This window comes from Hibiscus syriacus, unplaced genomic scaffold, assembly GCF_006381635.1.
Source record: "Hibiscus syriacus cultivar Baekdansim isolate YM2019G1 unplaced genomic scaffold, ASM638163v2 tig00002919_pilon, whole genome shotgun sequence".
Lineage (NCBI taxonomy): Eukaryota > Viridiplantae > Streptophyta > Magnoliopsida > Malvales > Malvaceae > Hibiscus > Hibiscus syriacus.
In genome coordinates this window covers 375,095-401,449 of record NW_024061957.1, presented here as the reverse complement: position 1 = coordinate 401,449, position 26,355 = coordinate 375,095, and the positions used below count along the sequence as shown (strand labels likewise).

General features: G+C 35.0%; 3 protein-coding genes across 4 annotated transcripts; 1 reads left to right on the top strand and 2 right to left on the bottom strand.

Moving 5' to 3' along the window:
• The first annotated feature begins 10,894 nt into the window (after positions 1 to 10,894).
• On the top strand, positions 10,895 to 18,335 carry LOC120164226 (cytochrome P450 97B2, chloroplastic-like). Its single transcript, XM_039173989.1, is given in 15 exon segments — positions 10,895 to 11,094; positions 11,241 to 11,418; positions 12,162 to 12,269; positions 12,876 to 12,960; positions 13,638 to 13,876; positions 14,641 to 14,814; positions 15,793 to 15,840; positions 15,964 to 16,023; positions 16,374 to 16,460; positions 16,586 to 16,674; positions 17,116 to 17,207; positions 17,599 to 17,660; positions 17,763 to 17,912; positions 18,007 to 18,109; positions 18,112 to 18,335. Coding segments are annotated over 15 exon segments (1,743 nt in total). The 5' UTR covers positions 10,895 to 10,945; the 3' UTR covers positions 18,231 to 18,335.
• Positions 18,336 to 18,524: 189 nt separating this feature from the next.
• LOC120164215 (protein FAR-RED ELONGATED HYPOCOTYL 3-like) lies at positions 18,525 to 19,891 on the bottom strand. Its single transcript, XM_039173978.1, has 8 exons — positions 19,784 to 19,891; positions 19,638 to 19,691; positions 19,494 to 19,556; positions 19,333 to 19,398; positions 19,150 to 19,218; positions 18,991 to 19,056; positions 18,800 to 18,865; positions 18,525 to 18,712 (listed from the first exon to the last, which is right to left on the bottom strand). Exons 2-8 carry the CDS (start codon positions 19,662 to 19,664, stop codon positions 18,644 to 18,646), a joined length of 426 nt encoding a protein of 141 aa, XP_039029909.1. The 5' UTR covers positions 19,665 to 19,691; positions 19,784 to 19,891; the 3' UTR covers positions 18,525 to 18,643.
• On the bottom strand, positions 19,856 to 22,639 carry LOC120164200 (protein FAR1-RELATED SEQUENCE 2-like). 2 transcript variants are annotated; one of them, XM_039173969.1, is made up of 2 exons: positions 22,315 to 22,639; positions 19,856 to 21,922 (listed from the first exon to the last, which is right to left on the bottom strand). In XM_039173969.1, exon 2 carries the CDS (start codon positions 21,873 to 21,875, stop codon positions 19,890 to 19,892), a length of 1,986 nt encoding a protein of 661 aa, XP_039029900.1. In that variant the 5' UTR covers positions 21,876 to 21,922; positions 22,315 to 22,639; the 3' UTR covers positions 19,856 to 19,889. The 2 variants fall into 2 exon arrangements, with proteins under 2 accessions (XP_039029900.1, XP_039029891.1); XM_039173960.1 differs by having other exon boundaries at positions 19,856 to 21,915.
• Positions 22,640 to 26,355: the final 3,716 nt, after the last annotated feature.

Genomic DNA, 26,355 nt, shown 5'->3' with positions numbered 1-26,355 from the left:
GAGCCATCTACTACTTAAGCAAGAAGTTCACCGATTGCGAGGTCCGATATCCTCCTATGGAGAAGGTTTGTTGTGCCCTGGTCTGGGCTACAAAAAGACTTCGACAATACATGTTGTATCACACCACTTGGCTTATTTCCAAGTTAGACCCACTGAAATACATGATGGGTGTACCTGCTCTATCCGGAAGGTTAGCCCGATGGCAGATGCTTTTGTCTGAATTTAACATCGAATACGTGAGCCAAAAAGCGGTAAAAGGCAGTGCCATATCCTATTTTTTGGCAAGCAGAACTGACGAGAGCTATGAGTCGCTGGACTTTGATTTCCCAGATGAAAACTTGATGGCCATATCTTTAGAAGAAGCTGATACTTCAACAGACAGCTCCTGGAGAATGCAGTTCAATGGAGCATCAAATGCATTAGGACATGGCATCGGGGCAATCCTGATCTCTCCGGAAGGGAGTCATTACCCATTTACCAGCAGACTAAACTTTGATTGCACCAATAACATGGCTGAATATGAAGCATGCGTCTTGGGAATTCGGGCTGCATTGGGGCAAAATATAAAGACTTTGCGGGTGTATGGTGACTCAGCTTTAGTAATCTATCAGCTCCGAGGAGAATGGGAAACTAAGGATATAAAACTGTTAGAATACCGGAGACTAGTGCTGGATCTACTCGAAGAGTTCGACGAAGTCACCTTCCACTACGTGCCTAGAGAAGAAAATTAGATGGCTGACGTTTTAGCTACATTGGCAGCCGCATTCAGGGCTGGTGGGGAGTCTGAAATGATGCCAATTAACATGCAGTCGTATGAGTACCCAGCTCATTGTTACCAAATTGAAGAAGTGAAAGACACTAAGCCTTGGTACCACGACATTCTGCAGTATATCAAGCATCGGAGTTATCCAGAAAAAGCCACCGAAACCGATAAGAGAACCCTTAGAAGGTTGGCAGCTGGATACGTCCTTGACGGAGAGGTTTTATACAAGAAAAACCATAACCAAGTTCTGTTAAGGTGCGTCGATGCTGAAGAGGCAAAAATGATAGTGGAAGAAGTACATGATGGAGTTTGTGGAGCACATGCAAATGGGCATATGATGTCAAGACAGATAATGAGATGCGGATATTTTTGGTCCTCGCTGGAAAGCGATTGCATCAACTATGCTAGGAGATGTCATAAATGTCAGATTTATGGAGACAAGATAAATATTCCACCCCATCCGCTTCATGTAATGACGTCACCATGGCCTTTCTCTGTGTGGGGCATGGACGTTATTGGGCAAATCCATCCGAAGGCTTCGAATGATCACCGTTTCATTCTCGTAGCAATTGACTATTTCACGAAATGGGTAGAGGCTGCGCCATATGCCAGTGTCACTTAATCCACTATTTGCAAGTTTCTGAAGAAAGAAATTATATGTCGGTATGGTCTACCTGAAAGGATTATCACCGATAACGCAACAAACTTGAACAACAAGATGATGAGTGCTGCTTGCGAACAGTTCAACATAAAACATCACAATTCCACTGCTTACAGACTAAAGATGAATGGAGCAGTAGAAGCAGCAAACAAAAACATTAAGAAGATAGTGGAGAAAACGACTGAAACTTACAAAGACTGGCATGAGAAGTTGCCTTTTGCTTTGTTCGCTTATCGAACCTCGGTACGAACTTCGACTGGGGCAACTCCATTTTCATTAGCCTATTGAATGGAAGCAGTGCTACCCATTGAAGTCGAGATTCCGTTTCTCAGGGTCTTGTCAGAAGTTAAACTGGATGATGCAGAGTGAGCACAATCCAGATATGATCAGCTTAATCTGATAGATGAAAAAAGATTGAAAGTCATTCATCATGGTCAAATCTATCAGAAACGAATGATCCGAGCACATGACAAAAAGGTGCGCCCAAGAATATTCCGCGAGGGAGATCTAGTGCTAAAAAGAATTTGGCCAGTCCAGAAAGATTTCCGAGGAAAATGGGCGCCAAATTGGGAAGGACCTTATGTCGTGAAAAATGATTTCTCCGGAGGAGCCCTCATCCTGGCTGAAATGGACGGAGCTGAACTGCCACATCCCATCAACTCGGACGCAGTCAAGAAATACTTCGCTTAGGATGAAAACCCGAGAGGGCGTCCTAAGTTGAAAAAAAAAAGAGAGAGAAAAACGTTTAGGGTGAAAACCCGAAAGGGCGCCCTAAATTGAAAAAAAAAATAGAAAGACAAACAAAAGAAGAGAAAATAAGGTGGGTTCAAGATGAAAATCCGCAAAGGGCGTCTTGCAACCAATGATGGGTCCAAGTTGAAAACCCGGAAAGGGCGATTTGGATATTAACGGTGGAAACATCCCGGCACATGAATCTTCTACGAACTCAACAAATCGGAGAAATGTTGTACCCTCCCAAACGTTGTCGCATTTTCAAAGATCCTTTGGCAAAGGCTGCATTCAAGGTCACCAAACGGGTTTTCAACTCAGAAGTGCCCACATTATCGAGATCTAAGACATTCATTTACACATCATCGTGTATTCGTTTTCTAGAATATTTGCCATGTATTATTTGTTCTTCTCCTCCCTTATGAATAAAGGCAATATTTCCTCTAATTCCTTCTGAGTATCTTGAATTAGATTTAAACCTAATGATTTATTTATTTTTTGTGAAAGATAATCGCATATTACTGTACAAAGATTCATTGAAAAGTACAGGTACCCAGAAGCCGATCAAGGCTCATGCACATGCTTGAGATGGTTGAGGAGCATCTCCCAAATTAAAAAAAAACAAAATGTGCACATCAGATTTAAACATTTGAAGAATTCAAGATCAGAGATCGGAACTTCAAGCTTTCAAAATCAAGAGTCAACAACGACAGGCCACCGGAGATCGAGATTTCTCTCCAGAACCCAGAATAACATATGTTGCATATACATTGTAGGCATACCTAAGAGCATGACATCCATAACATCGCATATACGCATATCTTTGCAGGTTTTACCCAGAGTCGATTTTAACTTCACAACGAAGGATATTGGACTCCAGACAACGCAAGTTCAACTTCACGACGAAGGGACCGCTGGTTGTCAATAAACAATTTCAGGGCCAATTTCAACTTCACAACGAAGGATATTGGACTCCAGACAACGCAAGTTCAACTTCACGACGAAGGGACCGCTGGTTGTCAATAAACAATTTCAGGGCCAATTTCAACTTCACAGCGAAGGATATTGGACTCCAGACAACGCAAGTTCAACTTCATGACGAAGGGACCGCTGGTTGTCAATAAAATAATTTCAGGGCCAATTTCAACTCAACGAAGGATATTGGACTCCAGACAACGCAAGTTCAACTTCACGACGAAGGGACTGCTGGTTGTCAATAAACAATTTCAGGGCCAATTTCAACTGCACAACGAAGGATATTGGACTCCAGACAACGCAAGTTCAACTTCATGACGAAGGAACCGCTGGTTGTCAATAAACAATTTCAGAGCCAATTTCAACGTCACAACGAAGGATATTGGACTCCAGACAACGCAAGTTCAACTTCACGACGAAGGGACCGCTGGTTGTCAATAAACAATTTCCCAATTTCAACTTCACAACGAAGGATATTGGACTTCAGACAACGCAAGTCCAACTTCACGACGAAGGGACCGCTAGTTGTCAACAAACAACTTCCCAATTTCAGAGCCAATTTCAACTTCACAACGAAGGATATTGGACTCCAGACAACGTAAGTTCAACTTAATGATGAAGAGACCGCTGGTTGTCAATAAATAATTTCCCAATTTCAGAGCCAATTTCAACTCCACAGCGAATGATATTGGACTCAAGACAATGAAAGTTCAACTTCACGACGAAGGGACCGCTGGTTGTCAACAAACAACTTCCCAATTTCAACTTCACAACGAAGGATATTGGATTCCAATTCAAGGCTCAACTTCACAACGAAAGGGCCACCCATGGTGTCAACTTCACGGCGAAGGATATTCAACTCAAAGAAGGAGTATCTGTCAATACACTTTCCAGTTTCAGAGTCAATTTCAACTTCACAACGAAGGATATTGGCCTCGAAACAACTCGGCTTGTATTGGATTTCAACTTCACGACGAAGGATATCCAATTCTCAGGTTCAACTTCATGACGAAGTATTTCGTGCTCGAAATATTCCGGTTTTGACTCAACTTCACGACGAGAGAGTCATTTTGTGATTGACGAACCAGTTTCAGCATCGGGTTTCAACTCTACGACAAAGGATAGTCGATGTGGACGAAATCTGTGTATTTTAATCTTTGCTCTATTTTCGTTACACGATAATTAGCAAAGAGGGGCAGCTGAAGACACTCAATTTCAACCATATAAATTATAATATAATAAGGTTATAATGCACATGGCATTTACGTTTATGTATATATATGTGTATTACATAACATACATATGATTTATTATAATTATATGATACATTTATTTTGGGTTTACATGATACATTCCCAAGAAATCACAAGCCCTACAACAGGGACCCAAGAACCGTTCTAAAAATCAGGGTTTCTAGAAAACCCTAGCACGCCGTCGCTTCTTGCATCTCATCCAGAAGCCCCCGAAGTCCCCTGGTTCATCACGTCTTCCTCAGCCGCACTTCACGGATCCAACGTCCCCGTCAACACCCCCAAACGACGCAAGAATCTCGCAAGGCTCATTCACAACCAACAAATGTTTAGAGTCCTATTAGGACTCAAATGTAATCTAAAATAGGTTTTTTACTATAATAAGTGTAATCAAACCGTTTTCAGGGGGATTGAAATACGAAATAACAAGCAAAGTTACAGCAAATAGCAGCCCAAAACACTCAGAGCATTCGAAAGGTTTCTCGCAATATTTCAAAAAGAAAGATAAAAAAATCATACCTCCGCGTGTAGTTTCTCCTTATTCTGTGCCTTTGCTGTGTTTTTTTTTGAAAAGAAACCCCAAAAGAAACATTTCAGCCGATGACAAAGGGAGAGTTTCAAACTTTGAAGCTAGATCTACTCCCTGAGGCTCGTTATTTGTTGGATTTTTTGGATTTTTGAGAAGCGTGGGTGAAAGGCTTTCGAACTGTAAAAAAAAAATTACCGCCGATGAACGGCGGCGGCGAGGCGGCGCTCGGAGGCCAAAGGCCGGATTATGGAAAACCTGGTCCATGTTCTTCATGTTTGAAGAACAATGGAGAGAAAAGATTTGAGAGTGGAGGGGGCTACCATTTTTTGTTTTATTAATGATGCATATCTCTGCAAATTTCATGCTACAAACTCCTCATGAAGATCATCATCATCAACCCCAAAGTTCCACCAATTAAATGCTTCCATCATGCACACACCAAGACTTTCATGGCGTTGCATCATTTCTAGGGAAGAGATCGATATCGTTTTCTGGTATTTATGCATACGAAGAAGCAAACGGGGAGCGAGAGTCGTTAGCAATACAAGACATCCAGTCTATCGTAGGCAGCAAGGCTAAAGGTGGGGCAGAAGTGTTGAAACGAAAAGGGGGCCAGAACCAAACATCAAATGGGGCTGCTATTGAAGAAAACTGCTTAAACTTTCGGATTTTTAGGGCCTTTAAAAGGTAACCATCTCATCTGATTTTGCTTCAATGCACGATTTCAAACGTTCCAAGCTCCGAATTAATCTATAAATCTCTGAAATTCTGGATCTGATTTCTAATGTTTTTAACTGATCTAACTAGCTACTACTCTCATTCCATCCTCACTAATCTGTGCTATTGGCGTTCTCCTACCAGAATTTTGCTGGATTTGAATAATATCCATTTGGGACAAGCAGTCAAAAGTCCTTTAATGCGTATCCACGGGGTGGCATTTATCCTCCTCGATAGTCTCGTGAACCGTCAAACTTACCAGAAAAACAATTTCTTACGGTTACTTCAAAGATTTTTGTAGTGTTTTTTTTTTGTTTTCAATGGCTTCGAAGGATGTGAAGACTAGCGAATCGGCGGTTTCGACGATCGTTCTAGCCGAGGAAGCGAAGCTAGCGAGGGAGGCAGTAACTAGTAGAACGATTGTATCCGAGAATCCAGGACCCATCACAGGAACGAATAACATCCCCAACAGAGTCGCCAAGCTGTCGGAATTGGGCCCTGGAATCGGCTTCGACTGAATAATTGTGTTAGGAGTCGCCACCGACCATTTTTTAAAAAAATGGGTTGATCGGATACCTTATTTCTTACCTGATCTGCGTCTTACCAAAGATGTGTCGGATTCGAGAGTCGGTTACAACCAAGGAAGGGTTAGCACCTTGAATTGCCCTTTCGGTACTGTGTAATTTCCATTGTCTTAATTAAGAAAATTGAAAGTTAAATTAAAAGGTAAAACAACGATCCGAATTACTTACCCTTGATTGGTTGAAGTTCCCTTAAAAATAAGACGTTAAAGAACGAAAATGAAAAAAAAAAAAAGGAAACAAGAATGAAGATAAAAATAGAAAACAAGGTAATAAGCGGAGTAAAATAATCAGTAAATGCAATATTAATAATCTATGTACAACCAATGAATAATAAAATACAATGAATAAAAAATGACCATCAAAGAAATAAAACGAAGTAAAAAAAAGGAACCGAATAAATGATTGAAAAAAGTACACCTAATATAATAATAAGTATAAATAAACTATTAAAAGTATATAATATATATATATATATATATATATATATATATATATATATAATAAAGTAGCATTAAGCAAAAATATCCAAATAAAAATAATATACGTATATAATAAAAAATAAATAATAAATATATATAAAAGTAAAAGAAATAATAGTAATTATTATATATGTATATATTATTATTATTTTTATATATTAATATAACTATACTATATCTTCTTTTCTAATTTATATATATATATATATATATATATTATTTATTTTTATACGTATATTATTTTTTTTATTTGGATTATTTTTACTTAATGCTATACTTTAATATATATATATATATATATATATATATATATTACTTTATAGTTTATTTATACGTCTATTATTATTATTAGGTGCACTTTTCAATCATTTTTATTCGGTTCCTTTTTTTTTTACTTCGTTTTTATTTCTTTGATGGTCATTTTTTATTCATTGTATTTATTTATTCATTGGTTGTACATAAATTATTAATATTGCATTTACTGATTTATTTTACTCCGCTTATTAACCTTGTTTTCTATTTTTATTTTCATTCTTGTTTCCTTTTTTTTATTTTTATTTTGTTCATTTTCGTTCTTTAACGTCTTTATTTTTAAGGGAACTTCAACCAATCAAAGGTAAGTAATTCGGATCGTTGTTTTACCTTTTAATTTAACTTTCAATTTTCTTAATTAAAGACAACTGGAAATTACATAGTACCGAAAGGGCAATTCAAGGGTGCTAACCCTTCCTTGGTTGTAACCGACTCCCGAATCCGACACATCTTTGGTAAGACGCAGATCAGGTAAGAAATAAGGTATCCGATCAACCCATTTTTTTTAAAAATAAATGGTCGGTGGCGACTCCTAACACAATTATTCAAGTCGAAGCCCGATTCCAGGGCCCAACCGAAAGACGGTTCCGACAATACTCACTCTGAAATTTTTGTGTGTGTATGTTTTATTCAAAAATTTTATGTTGTTAATATATATACGTTTACCCGTAAAAATATTTATGCATCCGTCATTATTTTTTATTCTATTTTTTTATATGTTTCCCGTATAAAAGAAATAAGTGAGAAAGGGGAGAAATGAAATACGAAAAAAAAATAGATGATTGTGGGTCAATCATTCATTAAATAACATATTTTTCAACTAATATATCAATCTTAAAATAATTATAAAATGACGAGTAACGATATATATATATTTAAAGCAAAATGATATACACATTTATTTTATAATTTTAGTATGTAAAAATATAAAATATAGATATATTAGATTATAAAAATATATAAAAATATAACAAAAATATTTGTTAAAAAAATAAAATATTTTTTAAGTTTTTGATAAATTATATCAGTATCTAATCTATTGATTAACTAATCTATATCGAGTATTATGAAGACCTATTACGAGACCTCCTAACCCAATTGTTTTATTTTAATATTAAGATTCAAACTCATAATTTTATTCAAAAGATCTAGTATTTTATCTTACTATATCAAATTAAAATATTACAGTATAACCATATACATTAAATTAAATTAAAAACTATATATTTGAGTGAAATTTAAATAAAGAATTTGACCAGTAAAACTTAATTTTAAACTTTCTTACGAGTTTTAAAACTATCTACTATTTTTATTCGAACTTTAATAAAAATGAATCTCCTTAAAATATTTTTTCCGAAGACATAACATCTTTACTAAATCGCACAATGTTCAATAAAAACTCTTTTCTTAATACAATAAAAACTCTTTTATATCTCATTGAAAATATTATAAAAATTTTAATTTTAATTGATATATATGAATTGAATTAATATTATTATTGGTATAATATACAAAATAATTATATAAAAATATATAAGTAAATAATTTATGGAGTGGGTAGGTTCCAAATTACAAAGACTATATGAAAATGAAATATGTTAAACAATTTTTTTGTCAAATAGAGTGGACTATTAGTTGAAACTTACTTCGCGTTGTAAGGTTTATAGGTTGAAAGAAAGATCATTTAATTTAACTATTTTATTAATGAGTTTATTAAATTATGTTCTTTAATTTACCTGCTAATTAGAGGTGTAAACGAGCTAAGTCGAACTCGAGTATTGCTGAGCTCAACTCGAAAACTCGCGAGCTTAAAATTTTTAAGCTCAACTCGAACTCGAAATCCTGAACTGAAGCTCGTTAGCAGCTCGAAAAATCTCAAAATAAAAGAGGAAAAAAAAATCTTAAACTTAACTATATTAAAACCTCAAACTCGAACCTAAATATTAAATACATAAAAGTCTTACTGATATTTTTATAAAAAAATCAACATATAAATGTTAATATTATTAACAATTTATTTTTTAAAAAATAAAATCATAATATATTATATTTTCGAGTTGTTCACGAGTTTTTCTAGTCGAGTATCAAACAGTTCGTTTCGGCTCGTTAAGAATTCGAGTCAAGCTCGAGTCGAGTTCATTCGATCCGAGTATTTATCGAACAACCGAGTCGATCTCAAGTAGCTTGTGATCTATCTCGTCTCATTTACAACCTTACTGTTAATCAAGTTGTCTTTTCATCGGTTGCTTGATTTGTATATATGTTTATTCAATTACATGGTAATTATTTATTATTGTGTTTAGAATGCTTAAACTAAGTATTAATAATATTTTTTAATAGTTTTGATCTAATAAAATTATACAAAACTCTCCCTTTCAAATTTTTTAGTAGTACGAGAAGATTATAAAATGATATATATATTTTTTTAATCATTGAAAATTTATATACATTTTATAGACACAATATAATTATTAGAATTCAATACCTCAAATGAATATAACAGTCACTTTAACTGTCGATATCATTCAATAAATTCATCAATAATATATTTTATAAATTAATAATAGATTTTGGATTATTCATATTAAGTAAATCAACTATAAATTAATATAGTGTTTGTCCGTGCGGTTTCTAAATTATTAAGAAAGAATAAAATTAATTTTAATGAAAGTATTTTAATAATATTGATATAATATTTATACGTTTTTATATTAAAAATTATATAATTTTATTTTATATATTGTCGATCAATTGAAATTCAAATATGGTTGAGAAGCTCCCATGGTAAACTGGCGAAGGTGAGAGATCTGGGAAGAGGAATACCTCACTCCATCACCTTTACATAGGCCAAAAATGGATATTTTTTTTATGGGGGTCCTACATAACCTAACATATATATAAAATAATTATAAATATGGTTGATGGGATCCTTGATGAGAAGTAACATTATATTGTATAAACAAACTATAAAATAATAAACAGTTTTAAATAAAAAAATTATTTTATTTTCTTAATGTAATACTATTTCTAATTAATTTTAAAACAATATTTATTTGACACATTTCGAAAGCACGTCTCACATAATAAGGTGTCTTTAGCACACATCATATCTATTTATTTATTTTAGAAAATACGTATAATTTTTCATATTTTAAATCTACTTTTTATTTATTTCATTTTGGCCCAAACATTTAAAAGTTTTAACTTACATTAAGAGAAAACATTTTCTACTAAAATTCCTTTGACATCACCATTAAAAATGATATAAAAATAATATTTAATTCAAATTATTTTTTAAATTAACATTTTTTTCGTGTTACGTAGAATAAAGACATGATATATCAAAAGTGTTTTCTGAAAAACATTTTCAATTAAAAACTCATTCTACTGATGTAATACTGTTCGGTTAAATTTTAAAAAGTTGAGTAAAAATTAAAAGAAATAAAAAAGAATATGATATTTTTTCTTAAAAAAGTAAAATCATATAATCTGTAAATATACATAATTGTACGAGCACGAATCAGACCATACAATAATTTTAACTTATTAATATTATTTTTTATAATTTAATGAATATATTGAAGATTTATATTTTAATATATTTAAACAATTAAATATTATTCCCCGTATTAATTTATTTTAAGAATAATATTTGAGCAAAAGGTACAAAATTAATAACCTGACTGAGAATTTATATGCAATAATTATCCCGAAAAAAGAAAAGCCATTTTTTGCGTTCACCACAATGGGTCACACTCAATTGTCACTTGACAAGTATTACAGATATAAAAGTACTACCCTTTACCATTATGAGTGGAAAGTGTTAGGCAAACAGAACATGCCCATTGCTCATCCTTCACAAACGCCAATATAATCCATTTATCTAATCTCACTACTCTCCACTGACACAAAACCAAAGCCCACCGAGAAAGTTGCCTTAGTATCAATGGAAGCAGCCACTGCAACCGCTTCATCTCTGCAGCTTCCCTCAGCTGCCACTTATGGAAGTTTACGGACCAGTGATTTCGTGTCTTTGGGTGTCTCGAAACCTCCTTCATTTCCCAACCCAAAACTAAAAGCCTCTGTTGCCATTAGGTGAGTAGAAAGCTCAAAGTAGGTGGTGGGTATTTTCCTTTTTTTTCTTTCTAAAACAGTGAAAATATTGCAAGTGAAGTCTAGAGTGAAAATGGGTTGGTTTTGTATTTGTTTTATTGATCCTATTTTTTATTAAATTTTTGCAGATGTCAATCTACGAGTACAAACGAACCAAAAGCTAAAAGGAATCTTTTGGATAATGCAAGCAACCTTCTTACCAATTTCCTTAGTGGAGGAAATCTTGGCTCTATGCCTGTAGCTGAAGGTGCTGTTTCTGATTTGTTTGGTCGACCTCTCTTCTCTTTGTACGATTGGTTTATAGAGGTACTTAACTTGAACTACTACCCTTTTGTTTTTGTTTCCTGAAGTGTTTAATATTGGTACAATTGATAGTTTCGTATACTGTCTTGAGCTTATGGTGCTTTGATCACCTATGCTTCTCCTGGTTCTGCCCCACTGCATGCATCTTCTAATATTTTAGATGATAGGAAGTTCGTAGAGCTTCAATTGAACTTGTGAGTTACCAACTTTTGTTCTTGAGTACACCTGATGCCATATTGGAATTTGACTATAGAGGTGACTTGTATTATCCCATAAGCTAAAGTGGCACGTTGTGAATTCATGTCTTTTCTGGTGTCATACTCATAATCGTGTTTAAGTTATTTATACTTATACAACTCTCGATGAGTTAATAATTTGTATTATAAAGATCTTAACATGTTCGTATACTAGTATCATTTCATGTTCATATCATGTTTTTAGTATTATCATGTCATGTTCATGTCTTGCATTCCCATATCTACCATAAGCGTGCTTCCTAATATTTGGACTTTAGACTGTGATGGAAAGTTTCAAGTCTTAAATGTTGGATTGTCTCAAAATTTGAGTTGCTAAATCATATTTGAATCATAGCAGTGATTAAGCTATGGAACCTTGTGGCTCAGTTTTGTTTTCCATATAAGATGTGCTATATTCTTTTGTTACTTATCATTATTTATGATCTGAGGCTCCTGCTTTTTATTTTTACCTTTTCCCCCTTTTATTTGATATATTAATTGATGTTGCAGCATGGCTCGGTGTATAAACTTGCTTTTGGACCAAAAGCTTTTGTTGTTGTATCAGATCCTATTGTTGCAAGGCATATTCTTCGAGAAAATGCATTTTCCTTTGACAAGGTATCAATTTTTACATCTTTAATTAATCTTCGCGTCCTTCAAAAAACGAAGATTTATATTTTCTATCATTAAAAAGGAGAAACTTTCTTTGTTGTTTCTTCTGACCTTAACTGTATTATGTTAAGACATCATCTTCGTAATGTTAATTTTCTATCTAATACATTTTACATGCTAACCTGGTGGAAAAATTTCACTTTCCTTTATGCTTTCATGTTTACATATATGCATCAAAAGACTTAAGTTCCATTTTCTTATTATATAATTGATTGTTAACTGTGATTTCTACATGCAGGCTAATGAAAGGAAATTTGTAGTGCTGTACCTGAATGAGGCCTTTTTCTTATTTGTTTTCTGCCACATTTTCCTGTTGAATACTGTTCCATCCTCTTTGACATTGAAAGATAAAGAAATAATCAATGAGGTCTCTAACAATCAAAGAAAATGGCATTGAATACTGTTCCAACTTCCAAGCAATTGCTTAGCTAGAAAATGTTGCATTTGATTGCACTGTCATTTACTCTAGAATTTAGGGTCCATTTTAATATTTTTTTTCCTTCTGGATTAAAATTTTGAATCCATTTAACCAAAATTTTAATTTCTGATCAGGGAGTTCTTGCTGATATACTGGAACCGATTATGGGGAAAGGACTTATTCCTGCTGATCTTGACACATGGAAACAAAGGAGAAGAGGTATGGAATCTATGTTATCTGATGTTGAAGTTTTATCTGCGTATAATGGGAACAAAAGGCAGTTCTTTTGTTCTTATTGATAAGCATCTGAACCATTGTGTTTTTATTTATTTATTTAATTTTGAGCAATTGCTTGTGATCTTGAAACTATATAGTCACTTGCTCAAGTTTGGCGAACTTAAATAGAAAAAGCCAAGATTTGCTCTTTTCAGACAGACTCAGTAACACAAATTTGATTGGTTCAGAATATAAATATGCATACGCACGCACGCACACATACATGTATGTATATATATTGCAATTTCATCACCGTTATAATTAACTTCAAGTTCCTGATTCCTTCTTCAACATTTTCTAAAGGATACTGAGAGAACTAAATAGAGTGGTCTTAGAGTTTCACATCTGGCTTATTCATCTTTACTAGAGAGAGAAAGGTATGTAAGTTCCTTAAGCATGACATCCATTTGAGGAGAGTAATCTGAAAGCATTTTCTCTATTGTCGACACCTATATTTTTTGCCTTGTTAACTTGAGAGAAATATAGAATTTCATTTTTACCCTTAACTATTTAAGTTTCTGGAGATGTTCATGGCTTTCTAAATTTATTATATTGTTTTATTGAGAAAATTTCACTGATAATATTTCTAGTAATGTTTATTTTGATAAAAAAATATGCAGTTATTGCTCCTGGGTTCCATGCACTATACTTGGAAGCTATGGTCAAAGTATTCAGTGATTGTTCAGAACGAACAACAGTGAAATTTGAAAAACTTTTAGACGGTGAGCATTCACGTGGAGGAGATGCTGTTGAGTTAGACCTTGAAGCAGAGTTTTCAAGCTTGGCTCTGGATATTATTGGACTTGGTGTCTTCAACTATGACTTTGGTTCTGTTACAAAAGAGTCTCCTGTTATTAAGGTCCGGCAATACTATCCCTTGCAGAGCACCTCAGCATGGTACTAACTAACTGCTTAACAGTAGCCACGTAAAGTAATAAACACAAACACATATGAAATTAAAATGTTTTCTATCCAATTTGTCACATTTATATGTTGTACCGTTGGAAAGTCTTATTAGCTATACCCCTTGCTACACGCCATACCTGTTCCTGCAACTCAATTAAAATAGACATGTGAAGAACTAAGTGGCCATTCTTATCATCATAAGTTGCTCAAATCTAGCTGCTTACCCAGACCTCTCCAAGCATGGAAAAAAATTTATCATGCAAATTTCACATAATCTGATGAGAATATGAGATTTTCTTGTTACCATCCCCTTTCCTGTGTGCATTACGACTTATAGTGCATACATGAAGTCCTTTAAATACTTTGTCTTTAACACATCCATAGTAGATCTGAGAAAGTATTTTGATGGCATAGCCCTGGATGTTGGTTGCATTGTGGACTGAGGTGCTAATCAGGAGGACCAGGAAACTACAGATGGTTTTGGACTGAAGTATTGAGACAATAGTGACCGATTTAATGTCCAATTGTTTACCATTGCTTTGATAAACAGAAGTTTTCAGCAAATAATCTGCAATGTTTACTAATTCTATATCTAGGTTTTTAGTTTAAACTGTTACTATAACCTCCAGTATCCAGGTTACATTGCATGATATCATTACTGTTTAAGCCACATTTACACTCTATTTTCTTACTCATCTTTTCTAATATATGTTGCAGGCAGTGTATGGTACACTTTTTGAAGCTGAACATAGATCCACTTTCTACATCCCATACTGGAAAATTCCTCTGGCAAGGTGGGTGGTACCCAGACAACGGAAATTTCACTATGACCTTAAGATCATCAATGACTGTCTAGATGGACTCATCAAAAATGCAAAAGATAGCAGAGAGGTTTGCATTTGATCCATAAATGAGTTTCACAGTCACACTTTATTGATTTCTTTTTCCTTATTCTTTATTGATTTTAACTGAAAACCATGTCTTTTCATTTATAAGTTTGACTCTTTTATTTCATCAAAGAACCATTATGTGGAGAATATAATGAATGCTTATCTTTCTAGTGCTCTGAGTATGAGAAAAGAGGGAATGACCACAAAACTATGGTTTTCAGCTCCACAGTTTTCCTTTCCAAGTGCTAATATAAGTAGTGCGTTGTTTCATTTATTAGAATCATAACATCTCATGCATTAGATCTTCTAGAATAACTACTCAAATTTTAACTGAAGCTGGTTTAGATTCAAAACATGAAATGTCCGTTGTACTAAGCAAAAAATATGTGTATGCCTACACTCTACAGTGAATATTAAATTTGAAAAGTAACCTTAAGCTACTTTGTTTCGTGTCATTTCTGTAACACCAATTAGTCCCAAAGAATGTCTCATTTATTAGAAAGAAAATGAAAGTATAGCATGGCGTAACCTCCAAGTCGCACCTGAAAAGGCAAATCAGGTACAATAAGTTCAAGATTTATGGCTGAACCATGGGTTCCCTCAACTTGGCTGATGAGATAGACTTTTAAGGTTCTTGGCCTTCTTTTGGCATTTTACATAGCAGTTCAGCACTGATAAATAGAGAAAGCTTTAGTTCCATTCAAGAATCAAGACACTCTCGTCTCACAGGAGTGATCCTTGTTAACCTGCATAAAAAAGATAAATGGCTTTGGAGAGGTGGAGTATGTCATAAATTGTTTTGGTATGTTGTTGTCTTACCAAAATTGAAGCCAATACTGCAACATTTGGGTACACTTCTAACGTATCTTGTATAATGCAGTTTTTTCTTTTGCTAATTAGATTGGTAGAAATGTACAAGAGTTCTTGTAGCATGCCCGATATACACTAAATATTGAGTTTTACTCATGTTTGATGACAGGAAGCGGATGTTGAAAAACTGCAGCAAAGGTATTACTCGAATATTAAGGTGCAGTTACATCATCATAGAAGTGTTTTTCGGCTAAATGTTTCCTGTTTCTTCTATCGTTAGGATGAGATATGTTTTAGAGAGCTTATAGAAATTTAGATATGGTAACCATAATGGCTTCAGGATGCAAGTCTTTTGCGGTTTTTGGTGGACATGAGGGGAGCAGATGTTGATGATCGCCAGGTAAAAAAAAAAATCCTCTGCTGATTTGTGTTTGAAGAATAGGATTAACTCAATATAATATGGCTTCTTCTTGTTGATGTTATTCTAGTTTATCGTAAAAGTAGTCTTACGTCCACATTTCTCCGTTGGTCTGTTATTGTTGTGTCTCCTTTCATGGGTTAATGAAGCCACCTCCTAGTGGTTCCTGCTACTTTAGGCAGCACAAATACCTTTTTTCATTCAATGTAGGTGTAAAAATATATTTTAGCTGGTTCTACCTGTCCATAGACAATAATTCTTTTGACATTTTTATGTGCTAAACTGGTATTCTTCATTGAATTTTATACAAACCTGTGGCTTTTTTTTAACAGCTGAGAGATGATCTAATGACTATGCTTATTGCTGGCCACGAAACAACAGCAGCTGTTCTTACTTGGGCTGTTTTCCTTCTTGCACAAGTATGATCCCTACTACTAACTCTTGGAGCAGCATTCCTTTTGTCATGCCACTTTTATGTGTGTGTGTGTGTGTGCCACACAACTTTTGAGTCATATTGAAGTGTGTTTTTTTGGTGAAAATGCAGAACCCGTCTAAAATGAAAAAAGCCCAAGAGGAGGTCGATTCGGTTCTGGGCCAGGGGAGACCAACTCTTGAATTAATTAAAAAGTTAGAGTAGGTCTCCAAGATTACTCTGATGAAAGCTTCCTGCTTCTTTATGTTATAATTAGCTTCTAAAAGTTTTTTGTTCATGCTGTAAAAGGGGCTAACACATGCTAATGGAAATGGACAATTATTATTAAACTATTATTATGCACAATTTTATTTTCAAATTATACTTTTAAATCCCCCCTCCCCCCATTGATGTCCAAAGTTGAGTAAGTTTCAATAAATGTTTACAAAATACCATTCAGTCTTAAGTTGACACTCATTTAAATTGTCCTATTATTGTATTCATGTGGTTATTACAGTCATGGAATATGTGAACTGATTATTATATGGGAAATTTGTTTCGTATTACTAGAAGACAGCCTTTCATTTCCATGTGACCTGGTTACAGGTATATCAGTCTTTTGAAAGTATAATGATATTCTGGATTCTGCTCTTCCCTTTTAGGTTCATAAGACTTATTGCTGTAGAGGCTCTTCGTTTATATCCTCAACCTCCACTGCTTATCAGACGAGCTCTTGAAGAAGTTGTGCTGCCAGGTATATCTCATTTAGACTCTCTCTCTCTCAGGTTTCAAACACTTGGGTTTGGTTTTAACAAACATCAGTATGTTGGAGATTGATGTTTTCTTTGGAGCAGATATGTTTCGCATGTGCGGTTAATGCTTGTATTATAACTAGGGTAATATATTTGTCAATAAATAGAAAACTGATGTTATTACTTATCAGCATATAGATCATATCATTTATGTAGGATAAGATGATTCCAAGAGTGAACGTTTCTGGATTTAAAAATCTAAAATGAATAAATGGAAGAGCAATAAAAGAGTTGGAAATAACTGAGTTAAAAATCGCATGTGAGGGAATTTAAATGATGCATCTGTAAAAAAGAACCAAAACATAAATCAGCGGTTGTCAAAATAATTGACAGGAGGTTACAAAGGTGACAAAGATGGCTACACCATTCCTGCTGGGACCGACATCTTCATATCTGTGAGTTAAACCAGTTTTGCTTCTTCATAAACCCTTGAAAGTTTATTGTTTCGAGTCCCATATGTTTTTGTTGATATCATTTTGTAAATACAATTCTTTCAGGTATATAATCTCCATAGATCTCCATACTTTTGGGACAAGCCCCATGAATTTGTTCCGGAGAGGTTTCTAGAACAAAAGGAGAGCGGAGGCATTGAAGGATGGGCTGGTTTTGATCCGTCTAGAAGCCCTGGAGCATTATACCCTAATGAGGTTTATCATCATAAGCTTAATGTTTTAATCAAACCAAACCATGCTCAAATTCATGTTTCTTATATGCAAGTTTGTTATTATTTTCAACTATCAGATTATATCAGATTTCGCTTTCTTACCCTTCGGTGGAGGACCAAGGAAGTGCATCGGAGATCAATTTGCCCTCATGGAATCAACCGTGGCATTGGCCGTGTTGTTGCAAAGTTTGATGTGGAACTGAAAGGACCCCCTGAATCTGTAGAGCTGGTTACAGGAGCAACAATACACACCAAGAATGGATTGTGGTGCAAGCTAAAGAAGAGGTCTAATGGGAATTGACTTTCACCAAGAATTTGAGCTTCTTCACCATTGTATCTAACTTGCGGAAAGTGTATAAATATTATTTTGAACTTTCTGGAAAAGAAAGGTAAATCATGGGCTTGGTCTAGAAATGGTAGAGATTAAATCCAATTTATATAACTTAATATTCAGCATTTTACTGAATGTTCAACGTGATTATTATGAATTTATGTACGTTATAATATTATCGAATACCAATAACACATAATTATTTGAATAGAATTACAACTTCGATTTAACTGTAACTGGAAAAAGGAAGGTCATAATCTTGACCTGTAGATGTTGGCAACCCTAAAGGAATAAACTCTTATCCTACTGATCCAATGATGTGTTGAAAATTGTTTACATCGACTTCTTCGTATAAATGTACAGAAATGCTACTATTGCGACTACTATAGGAGCTTATCATGAAGATGTTTTGATGCAATGCCATGAAAATGAGTTGAGTCCAGGGACCGTTCCTGCAATCAGAGTAATGAGTTCATAATAAAGGCATCCATCATTATTGACCGAGCCGATTATAACGTTTATCCCCATAAGGTGCATACCTCGTCTTGCAAACCTTCTTGAATGTCAAAACCCTGCATGGTCGGGGCTCTAAAGGGAAGATGAGCCTGCAACAATGTTCCGGGGGGAATCGCTTCAGATTCTGAATCACTTGAATGTTTAAAAAGAAACAATTTCATTAAACAAAAGCTTGAAAAGAAAAGGAGGCAGTGATCTCCAGCAAGTTCAGTACCAGTGCCTGCATACTCTGTTGGTTTCCATAGTGATTATCAAGGGCTGCTAGTGAATGTAGCTGTCCCTAAAAATAGTTAATAGATTGAAAAAGCATTTAATTAGAGCAATGTATTGCTTTCAAAACATTCTGCTGGAAAATCTTAACATCCGGACATACCAGCCCTGATAAGTTTTGTTGATTGTTATAATAACCACCACGGAATGGAGGGATTGAGTTCAACTGTCCCTGCAGAAAGAACAAAACTGATAAGGCTATCTTATAATCATGATAACCTTGTCTACAATTTGAAGGTAGAGAATGAATGTTAATATATAACGTGATGTTAAGAGACTCCAATACCATTCCTTGAATATTCTGTTCAGCACCATAGTAACCATCAAGAGTTGAGGCTCTAGAGCTTACTTCCTACAAAATTCATATCAAATACCAAACATATATTCATATGGCTAGCAAGCTTCATCAAAATAAACCACTGTGTTTGGGTAAAGGACATTGCATACCATCCCATGAATGTCCCGCTGAGAAACAGAACAACCATATAGCTTGTTTGCTCTTGAGCTTATCTGTTACAAAAAAACAAAAAATGATTATTAATATTTTCTATGCTAATGTTGCAATCCATTGTGTATTGTAAGACAACAAACCATCTGCTGGCAGCTGTATTTTCCCATAGTTATTCCTTCGGACTCAAACTGAACCTACAGTAGAAAAATGGTCATTTCAAAAAGCCTATAATATTTCCGAAGTACAGTTTAAGAATCTGCATGTCAAACATTGAGCCTAAACGGACCTTTCTCTTTTTGTATGCTTTCTTCTTCTTAGATGACTTGGTTGTAGCATTCCAATGATTCTCTGCTTCAGTCTCAAGAAAACCATTAACTGGTAGTGTTCTTGCCTCAAAACACTTTACCAGAGTTGTTCACACCCACAGAATATTTCAAGGCTTCTTCCAATGCTTGTAGTGCAATACCATATGCTTCTTCAGATAAAGAACCTTCTTCACCCAATTCGATGGCCCGCTTGCATAGATCATTGAATCGTTGCACACGATAATGAAGCCTGTTTGATTTTTCACCTAGATTTTGCCTAATCTTTGCCTCTTTGGTCCAACGTTTTAATATATAGTGGCATGGAATGTCAGAAACACCAGACATCTGAAGAACAAGGAGGGAATGCTTACAAAGGAAACCTTTGTATTCAAATGAACGGCATAAACAGCATATATCAAATTCTCTTTTGCTCCAAACTACAAGGAAATTTTGACGTTCTTCAAAATCATCAACGCGAAAGAAAACAGTGTCCTCATCTTCACTTTCCTTCTGTAGGTGACAAGACACCATTCCCAAAATCTCAGCCTGAAATTTCTTGAATACTGTATCTGTATAGATCATGGACATCTGCTTCTCAAAAGCTGAGACAGATCTCAATAAAGGTTGCTTATTTTGTGTTTCAAAATCAGCTTTGGCTTCCATTTCATACAACTCTATTGAGAAAGATTTAAGCTGCCCAATGAACTCACTGAATGTAGCTGCTTTATGCATGAACTTATCAAAGAAAGATGCAACACTTTCAGATCGCTCAGTCGAAGATATTCCAGCTAAAAATACATGCCGCATATAGATAGGAGCCCACTTTTCCCGATCATTATACAATGAAAGAACCCATTCATGTTCCTTCAGCTCAAACTTGTCAACCATCCTATACCATCTCTCTTCAAACTGTTCATGTGTCCAAGACCTATATATGCATTTATTGAACTTTTTCATGAAATTCTCATTCTGATTCATAATACAACCTGAATTCTCAGGAAACTTACATAGTACATGCCACAAACAGAAACAATGGCGAGAGTTGGAAAACACATCAGCAATAGCTTCATTCAAAACTTTGTCCTGATCAGTAAGTACCACTTTAGGAACTTTGCCACCCATTGCTTTAAGCCATGTATGCATTAGCCAAACAAAAGCTGATGTAGTACTCTCCCCAATAAGAGCACATCCAAGCAACACGTACTGGAAGTGATGATTTACTCCAATAATAGGAATGTAAGGAATCTTGTATTTGTTTCTAACAAAAAAGGTATCAAAAAATACCACATCACCAAAGTGACTGTAATTATGTCTACCTCTTGCATCAACCCAGAACACACTCCTTACACATTTTTCATTATCAAAATCCATTGCATAAAAGGAATCTGGATTCTCATCCTTCATACACATAAAAAAATCAAGCATCAGTTCTACATCTTTCTCATCTAGAACCAGCTGCAGGCCTTTCTTTTGGCATGCCACTGCATCAGGCTGTTTGCTCCTTCCCCTAATAGCATAGTAAAAGTCATCAGGACAAATTTCATGGTTATGCTCTTTCACAAAACTATGGATTATCCATTTTTCATCTTGCCTCCTCTTCATATGCATGCGTGCTTTGCAGCCAGTCTTTGGACATGACCGAGGATTGAGAGTTTTGTTAGATTCACGCTTGCTTCCAAATCTAGAACATGCAACTTTTACATCAATAAATTTTCCAGATCTTTTTGAACGACGACTAGAAACTATTGTGATTCCAAATCCCACTGACCGAGCATACTCTTGGTAAAAAGAATATGCTGCTTCCTTTGACTCAAAGTCCATACCATTTTGAGGCTCAAGAATGGCACCTTTGCTGACGTTGGCTTCAGCAATAGGCACATCCACCTGGTTCTCACAACCAGCAAAACTCTCCATCAAATTTGGTTCACATGCTTCCACTGCATGCTCAGTGGTTGCAGGAGGAGTTCCATCATCATCTTCTACGTCCATGACATCAGCATTTTCATCTGATCCTGGAATTAACTTCTCTTCTTCTTTTGAAGGCACCTCAAGATCTATATCCATGGAAAGCATTGCACTTGTTTTAACAACAGATCATGCTCAGTACAGATGCCTGAAAACTAAGATGAATACAAAATCAATAGCAGCCAGATGAAACATAGTATCAAAGTTCAATTTTTGTGCATTAGAGGAGAAAATTTCCTTATTATTTATGTTCATCGAAGGAGAAATTTTCCTTACTATTTATTTTTTGAAGCAGACTACTATACCAGTGACTTATTCTTCTTCCAGACTCTATACAAAGCCCATCTTCTAGCATATGTAAGAACAGAGAATATAAAAGCAAGTTGTTCCAACAAAAGAGTTCTGTGCGCACCTACTAGCCACGGGAAATTAATGAATAAATAGTCATTTCCTTGGTTAATCCTAACACTAACGGCCATTGCAACAGAGCAGAAACATGTTATAATACTCATCCATGAACTAATAAATAGCTAAATTAACACACTACCTTACCGTCGCCATGGCAAGCTTCATTTACTAGCAAAATCTGCTGCTGGGATTCACTTATAAAATTCATAGTAGAAGGCCATTGAAAAGCTTTCCTTGAATTGCTCCTATTTTTTATCACAACTTTACACGAAAACAATAAACCCATAATTTCATTTCACTATCACAGTTAAACTAGGGTTTTCCGAACTATTCGGGTTAAATTTAAACCCTAAAATCTAACAAGTAGATCTTATTAGCTGACTGATATCTTCTAAAGGATAAAGAAAAAACAATCAGAAGATTTAATTCCAAATTCTTGCATACTAACTAGGGGAAGCAATAGAGAATATGAAGAAAGAATATATGTAATTCAGAGAAAGAATCGGTTACAGTTGCAAAAAAGTTGAAAGCTTACATTGCTGCTACTGTGATTGGAAGTGGAGACCGCTTTGAGCCAACTGAATTTTGCACGTCCTCGTTAATTTAAGTGATTCAATTTTTAACTTAACAAGCTTAATTACGATACATTGATTATCCAGTTAATTGAGTTTTTTTAAATATTTTAATTACGGAGGAGAGGTGTTCGTAGCTTCAAACAATACCAAAAACTGACCTTTTTTTTTGTCTTTCAAATTATAAATATATCTATAGTTATAATCACAATTGTGAAAATAAAAAGTATGTACATAATAACTATTAGGGAAAAATACACCGTTTTTCTTTTAACTATACTCGCTCTTCTATTTTCCTCAGCCAACTTTCAATATTTTTAATTTACTTACTGAACTTTACAAATTAAATCATTTTGCTCAATTTCCCATTATCTCTAACTTTTTGATGATATGGTATTTTTTTATTTATTTTTAATATAAAATAATTAAAAAAATAACAAAAAATTGAAAGTGGGTCACTTCGCCTCGACACCGTCAGTTTGAATTCGACCTCTATTTTGTCGGAACTTACTCTAAAGTCCACAAATTTGAGATTAGAAGTGAGGAAGTTGAAAATTTTCAGCCTATATTCATGAGTTTTGAGACATTTTTCGGTGAAACAACCAATAAATTCATACTTAGGGGGTCGAGATGAACCGACCCATGAAATTTGGGACAAAATGGCCACCATCAACGATGGTGGATGGTGGCCGGAATGAAAATTGTGTGTTAGCCAGAATCGACAACAAGTTACAAAGTAGAGAGAAAATGGGGGGAAGAAAAAGAAAAAGAAATAAAAAAGGAAAAAGTTTTTATAATGGATTCGAAACGACGTCGTTCTGGTATATATTTGGGTTTTTCAAAACGGTATTTGTTGAAACATTTTGATATTTCGATATAACAAATTAAGTTAAATGGATTTTAAGATTTTCCAAATGATTTTCTAAGTATATTTGATATAACTATTCGAATATCAAAACATTACTCCAAATATTTCAAAAATCATTTCTAATCATTACTTAAGTGTAAAATTAAGTTTTAATAATAAAACAATTTCAAAATAATTTTACAAAGTATTTCGAACCAATTTAAAGCCAAAAATTCCAGATTGCTCAGAGGGAACCGATTCCCCCCATAGGAGGAACCGATTCCCCCCTGAATGGTTTGGCTCCGAGATTTCCAGAATGCTCGGAGGGAACCGATTCCCCCCAAGGGGGTACCGATTCCCCCTTGTACAACGGTCGAAATATTTGAATTTTACACTTAGGGAACCGATTCCCTATGAGGGGAACCGATTCCCCCCACGCTCCAAGCTGTTTTATTAAATGTTTTCACACTAAAACGGCTATAATATCTTCTCTAATCATCCCCAACGTTCAGAAGTGATCCAATGTGTATTTAAACAAGTTCTGAAGCCCTTGATCAGCAAGAAAATCATAGAGAAACAAGAGAGAAAGCATCAAACACAAAGTTTGTGCAATTCAAGCCAATTTTCATTCAATATTCATTTTGCTTTCAAAGAACACTTATTGTACTCATTTGTAATTTTCTTTGAGTGTTCTTTTCTTGTTCTAGAATTGTGCAAACATCTTACCTTGTGAGGTTTTCTTGTAAGTTTGCAAATTTGTAATCTTCTCTTTGAGAAAAGAGTGTTCTCAAGAGTTGGGGTATACTCTTAAGGGAATTGTAAGGTTATCTCTTTGGCCTCAAAAGAAAGAACAAATTAGTGAATTTGTTGGAAAATCCTTAGTGTGGATAGCTAAGGTAGTGGACGTAGACTTTGTTTGAGAAAGTCGAACCATTGTAAATCGCTGTGCAATTACTTTCAATTTTCTGCAAAAGCTTCCACAAAATTTTTATTGCAATTCACCCCCCTCTTGGCCAATTTCGTCATTCGATTAACTCAACAATTGGCATCAGAGCCTAACTCATTTGAAGGTTTAATCGCCTCTTGAGTCGATCCGGGAAGAGTTACATCGATTACAAAGTCATCAATGGCCTCCACTTCAAACTTCGACTCCGGTCTCGATTCGATGCCCGTGAACAAGCCTCATTTCTTCAATGGAGCTAACTACGCCTATTGGAAGAATAGAATGATGTACTTCATTCAAGCAAGTGACATGGGAGCATGGAATGCCGTAGAAGAAGGATACATTAAGCCTATCACTCATCCAAGGTTGTGGAGTGAAGGAGATACAAAAATGTTCCAGCTCAACTCCAAAGCCATCCATATTATCTTTTGTGCTCTTGGACCAGATGAATACGGAAGAGTTTCATCGTGTACAACCGCCAAAGAAATATGGGACAAGCTTCAAGTCACACATGAAGGTACCGATGAGGTAAAGAAATCAAAAATTAGTATTCTAACGCATAGCTATGAAAATTTCAAGATGAAACCAAATGAAGACATCAAAGCTATGACGGATAGATTTTCAACGATTTTCAATGGTCTCAAATCATATGGAGAGATCATCTCAAATGAAAAGCTTGTGAGGAAGTTAGTCTACTCCCTCCCAAAATCATGGCAATCAAAGAAGACGGCAATCATCGAGTCTAAGGACCTATCGTCCTTAACTCTTGAAGAACTTATCGGTTCACTCCTCACTCATGAAATGATGCTTGAAGATGAGGTGGACCTTGATAAAGTTGAAGAGACACCAAAGGAGAAGGATAAGAAAAAAAACATTGGAGTTGCTCTCAAATCCACAAAAGATGAGAGTGATTCTAATGATGATGATGATGACGAGGAAATGGCATTATTTGCCAAACGGTTCAGAAAAATGATGAGACCTTACCGAGGAAGAAAATTCAAACGAAATGAAGGCCTCAAAGATGAACCAAAAGAGAAGGACCCGATCATTTGTTATGAATGCAAAAAACCAGGGCATGTCAAATATGATTGCCCACAATTGAAGAAGAAGGGTCAATCAAAGAATAAGCACAAGGCTCATGTGGCTACATGGAGCGATGAAGAAGGTTCCGATGAAGAAGAACAAGAAGTAGCAAACTTGTGCTTAATGGCATTTGGGGAAGATTCTAAGGGAAAGGAGCATTGCTACAAGGCACGGGAAACAAATTCAAATTCATGGTACCTTGATAGTGGATGCTCAAGACACATGACCGGAGACAAAAGCCGGTTCATAGAGCTTAACGTCAAAAATGGAGGAGAAGTGACTTTTGGTGATAATTCAAAAGGTCACATTGAAGGTATTGGTACAATAGGTAATACCTCTTCCATACAAATTAAAAATGTTTTATATGTGAATGGATTAAAGCATAATCTATTAAGTATTAGTCAATTATGCGATAAGGGATTCAATGTCTTGTTTGAAATTAATGGTTGTAAAGTTATTGACATTGCATCTAATCGGATTATGCTTATTGGTCATAGAATAGAAAACATTTACATGGTGCATTTAGATTCTATTGATATGACTAATTTATGCCTAGTTGCTAAGGATGAACATGATAGTTGGTTATGGCATAGGAGACTAGGACATGCTAGTATGAGTGTTTTGCAACGGCTAATTCAAGGTGATTTAGTTCGAGGGTTGCCTAAGCTTAAATTTGATAATGATAAAATCTGTGATGCTTGTGCTAAAGGAAAACAAAAACGAGCTTCTTTTAAA

What these genes read in the sequence shown, in the direction of transcription:
- LOC120164200 (XM_039173969.1), bottom strand. Translation starts at nt 21,875, where the DNA reads ATGCTTTCCATGGATATAGATCTTGAGGTGCCTTCAAAAGAAGAAGAG.
- LOC120164215 (XM_039173978.1), bottom strand. Translation starts at nt 19,664, where the DNA reads ATGGGAAAATACAGCTGCCAGCAGATG. An exon ending in AATACAGCTGCCAGCAGATG is followed by an intron (nt 19,557 to 19,637) that starts GTTTGTTGTCTT and finishes TTTTTGTAACAG; the next exon opens with ATAAGCTCAAGAGCAAACAA. An exon ending in AACAGAGTATGCAGGCACTG is followed by an intron (nt 18,866 to 18,990) that starts GTACTGAACTTG and finishes ACATTGTTGCAG; the next exon opens with GCTCATCTTCCCTTTAGAGC.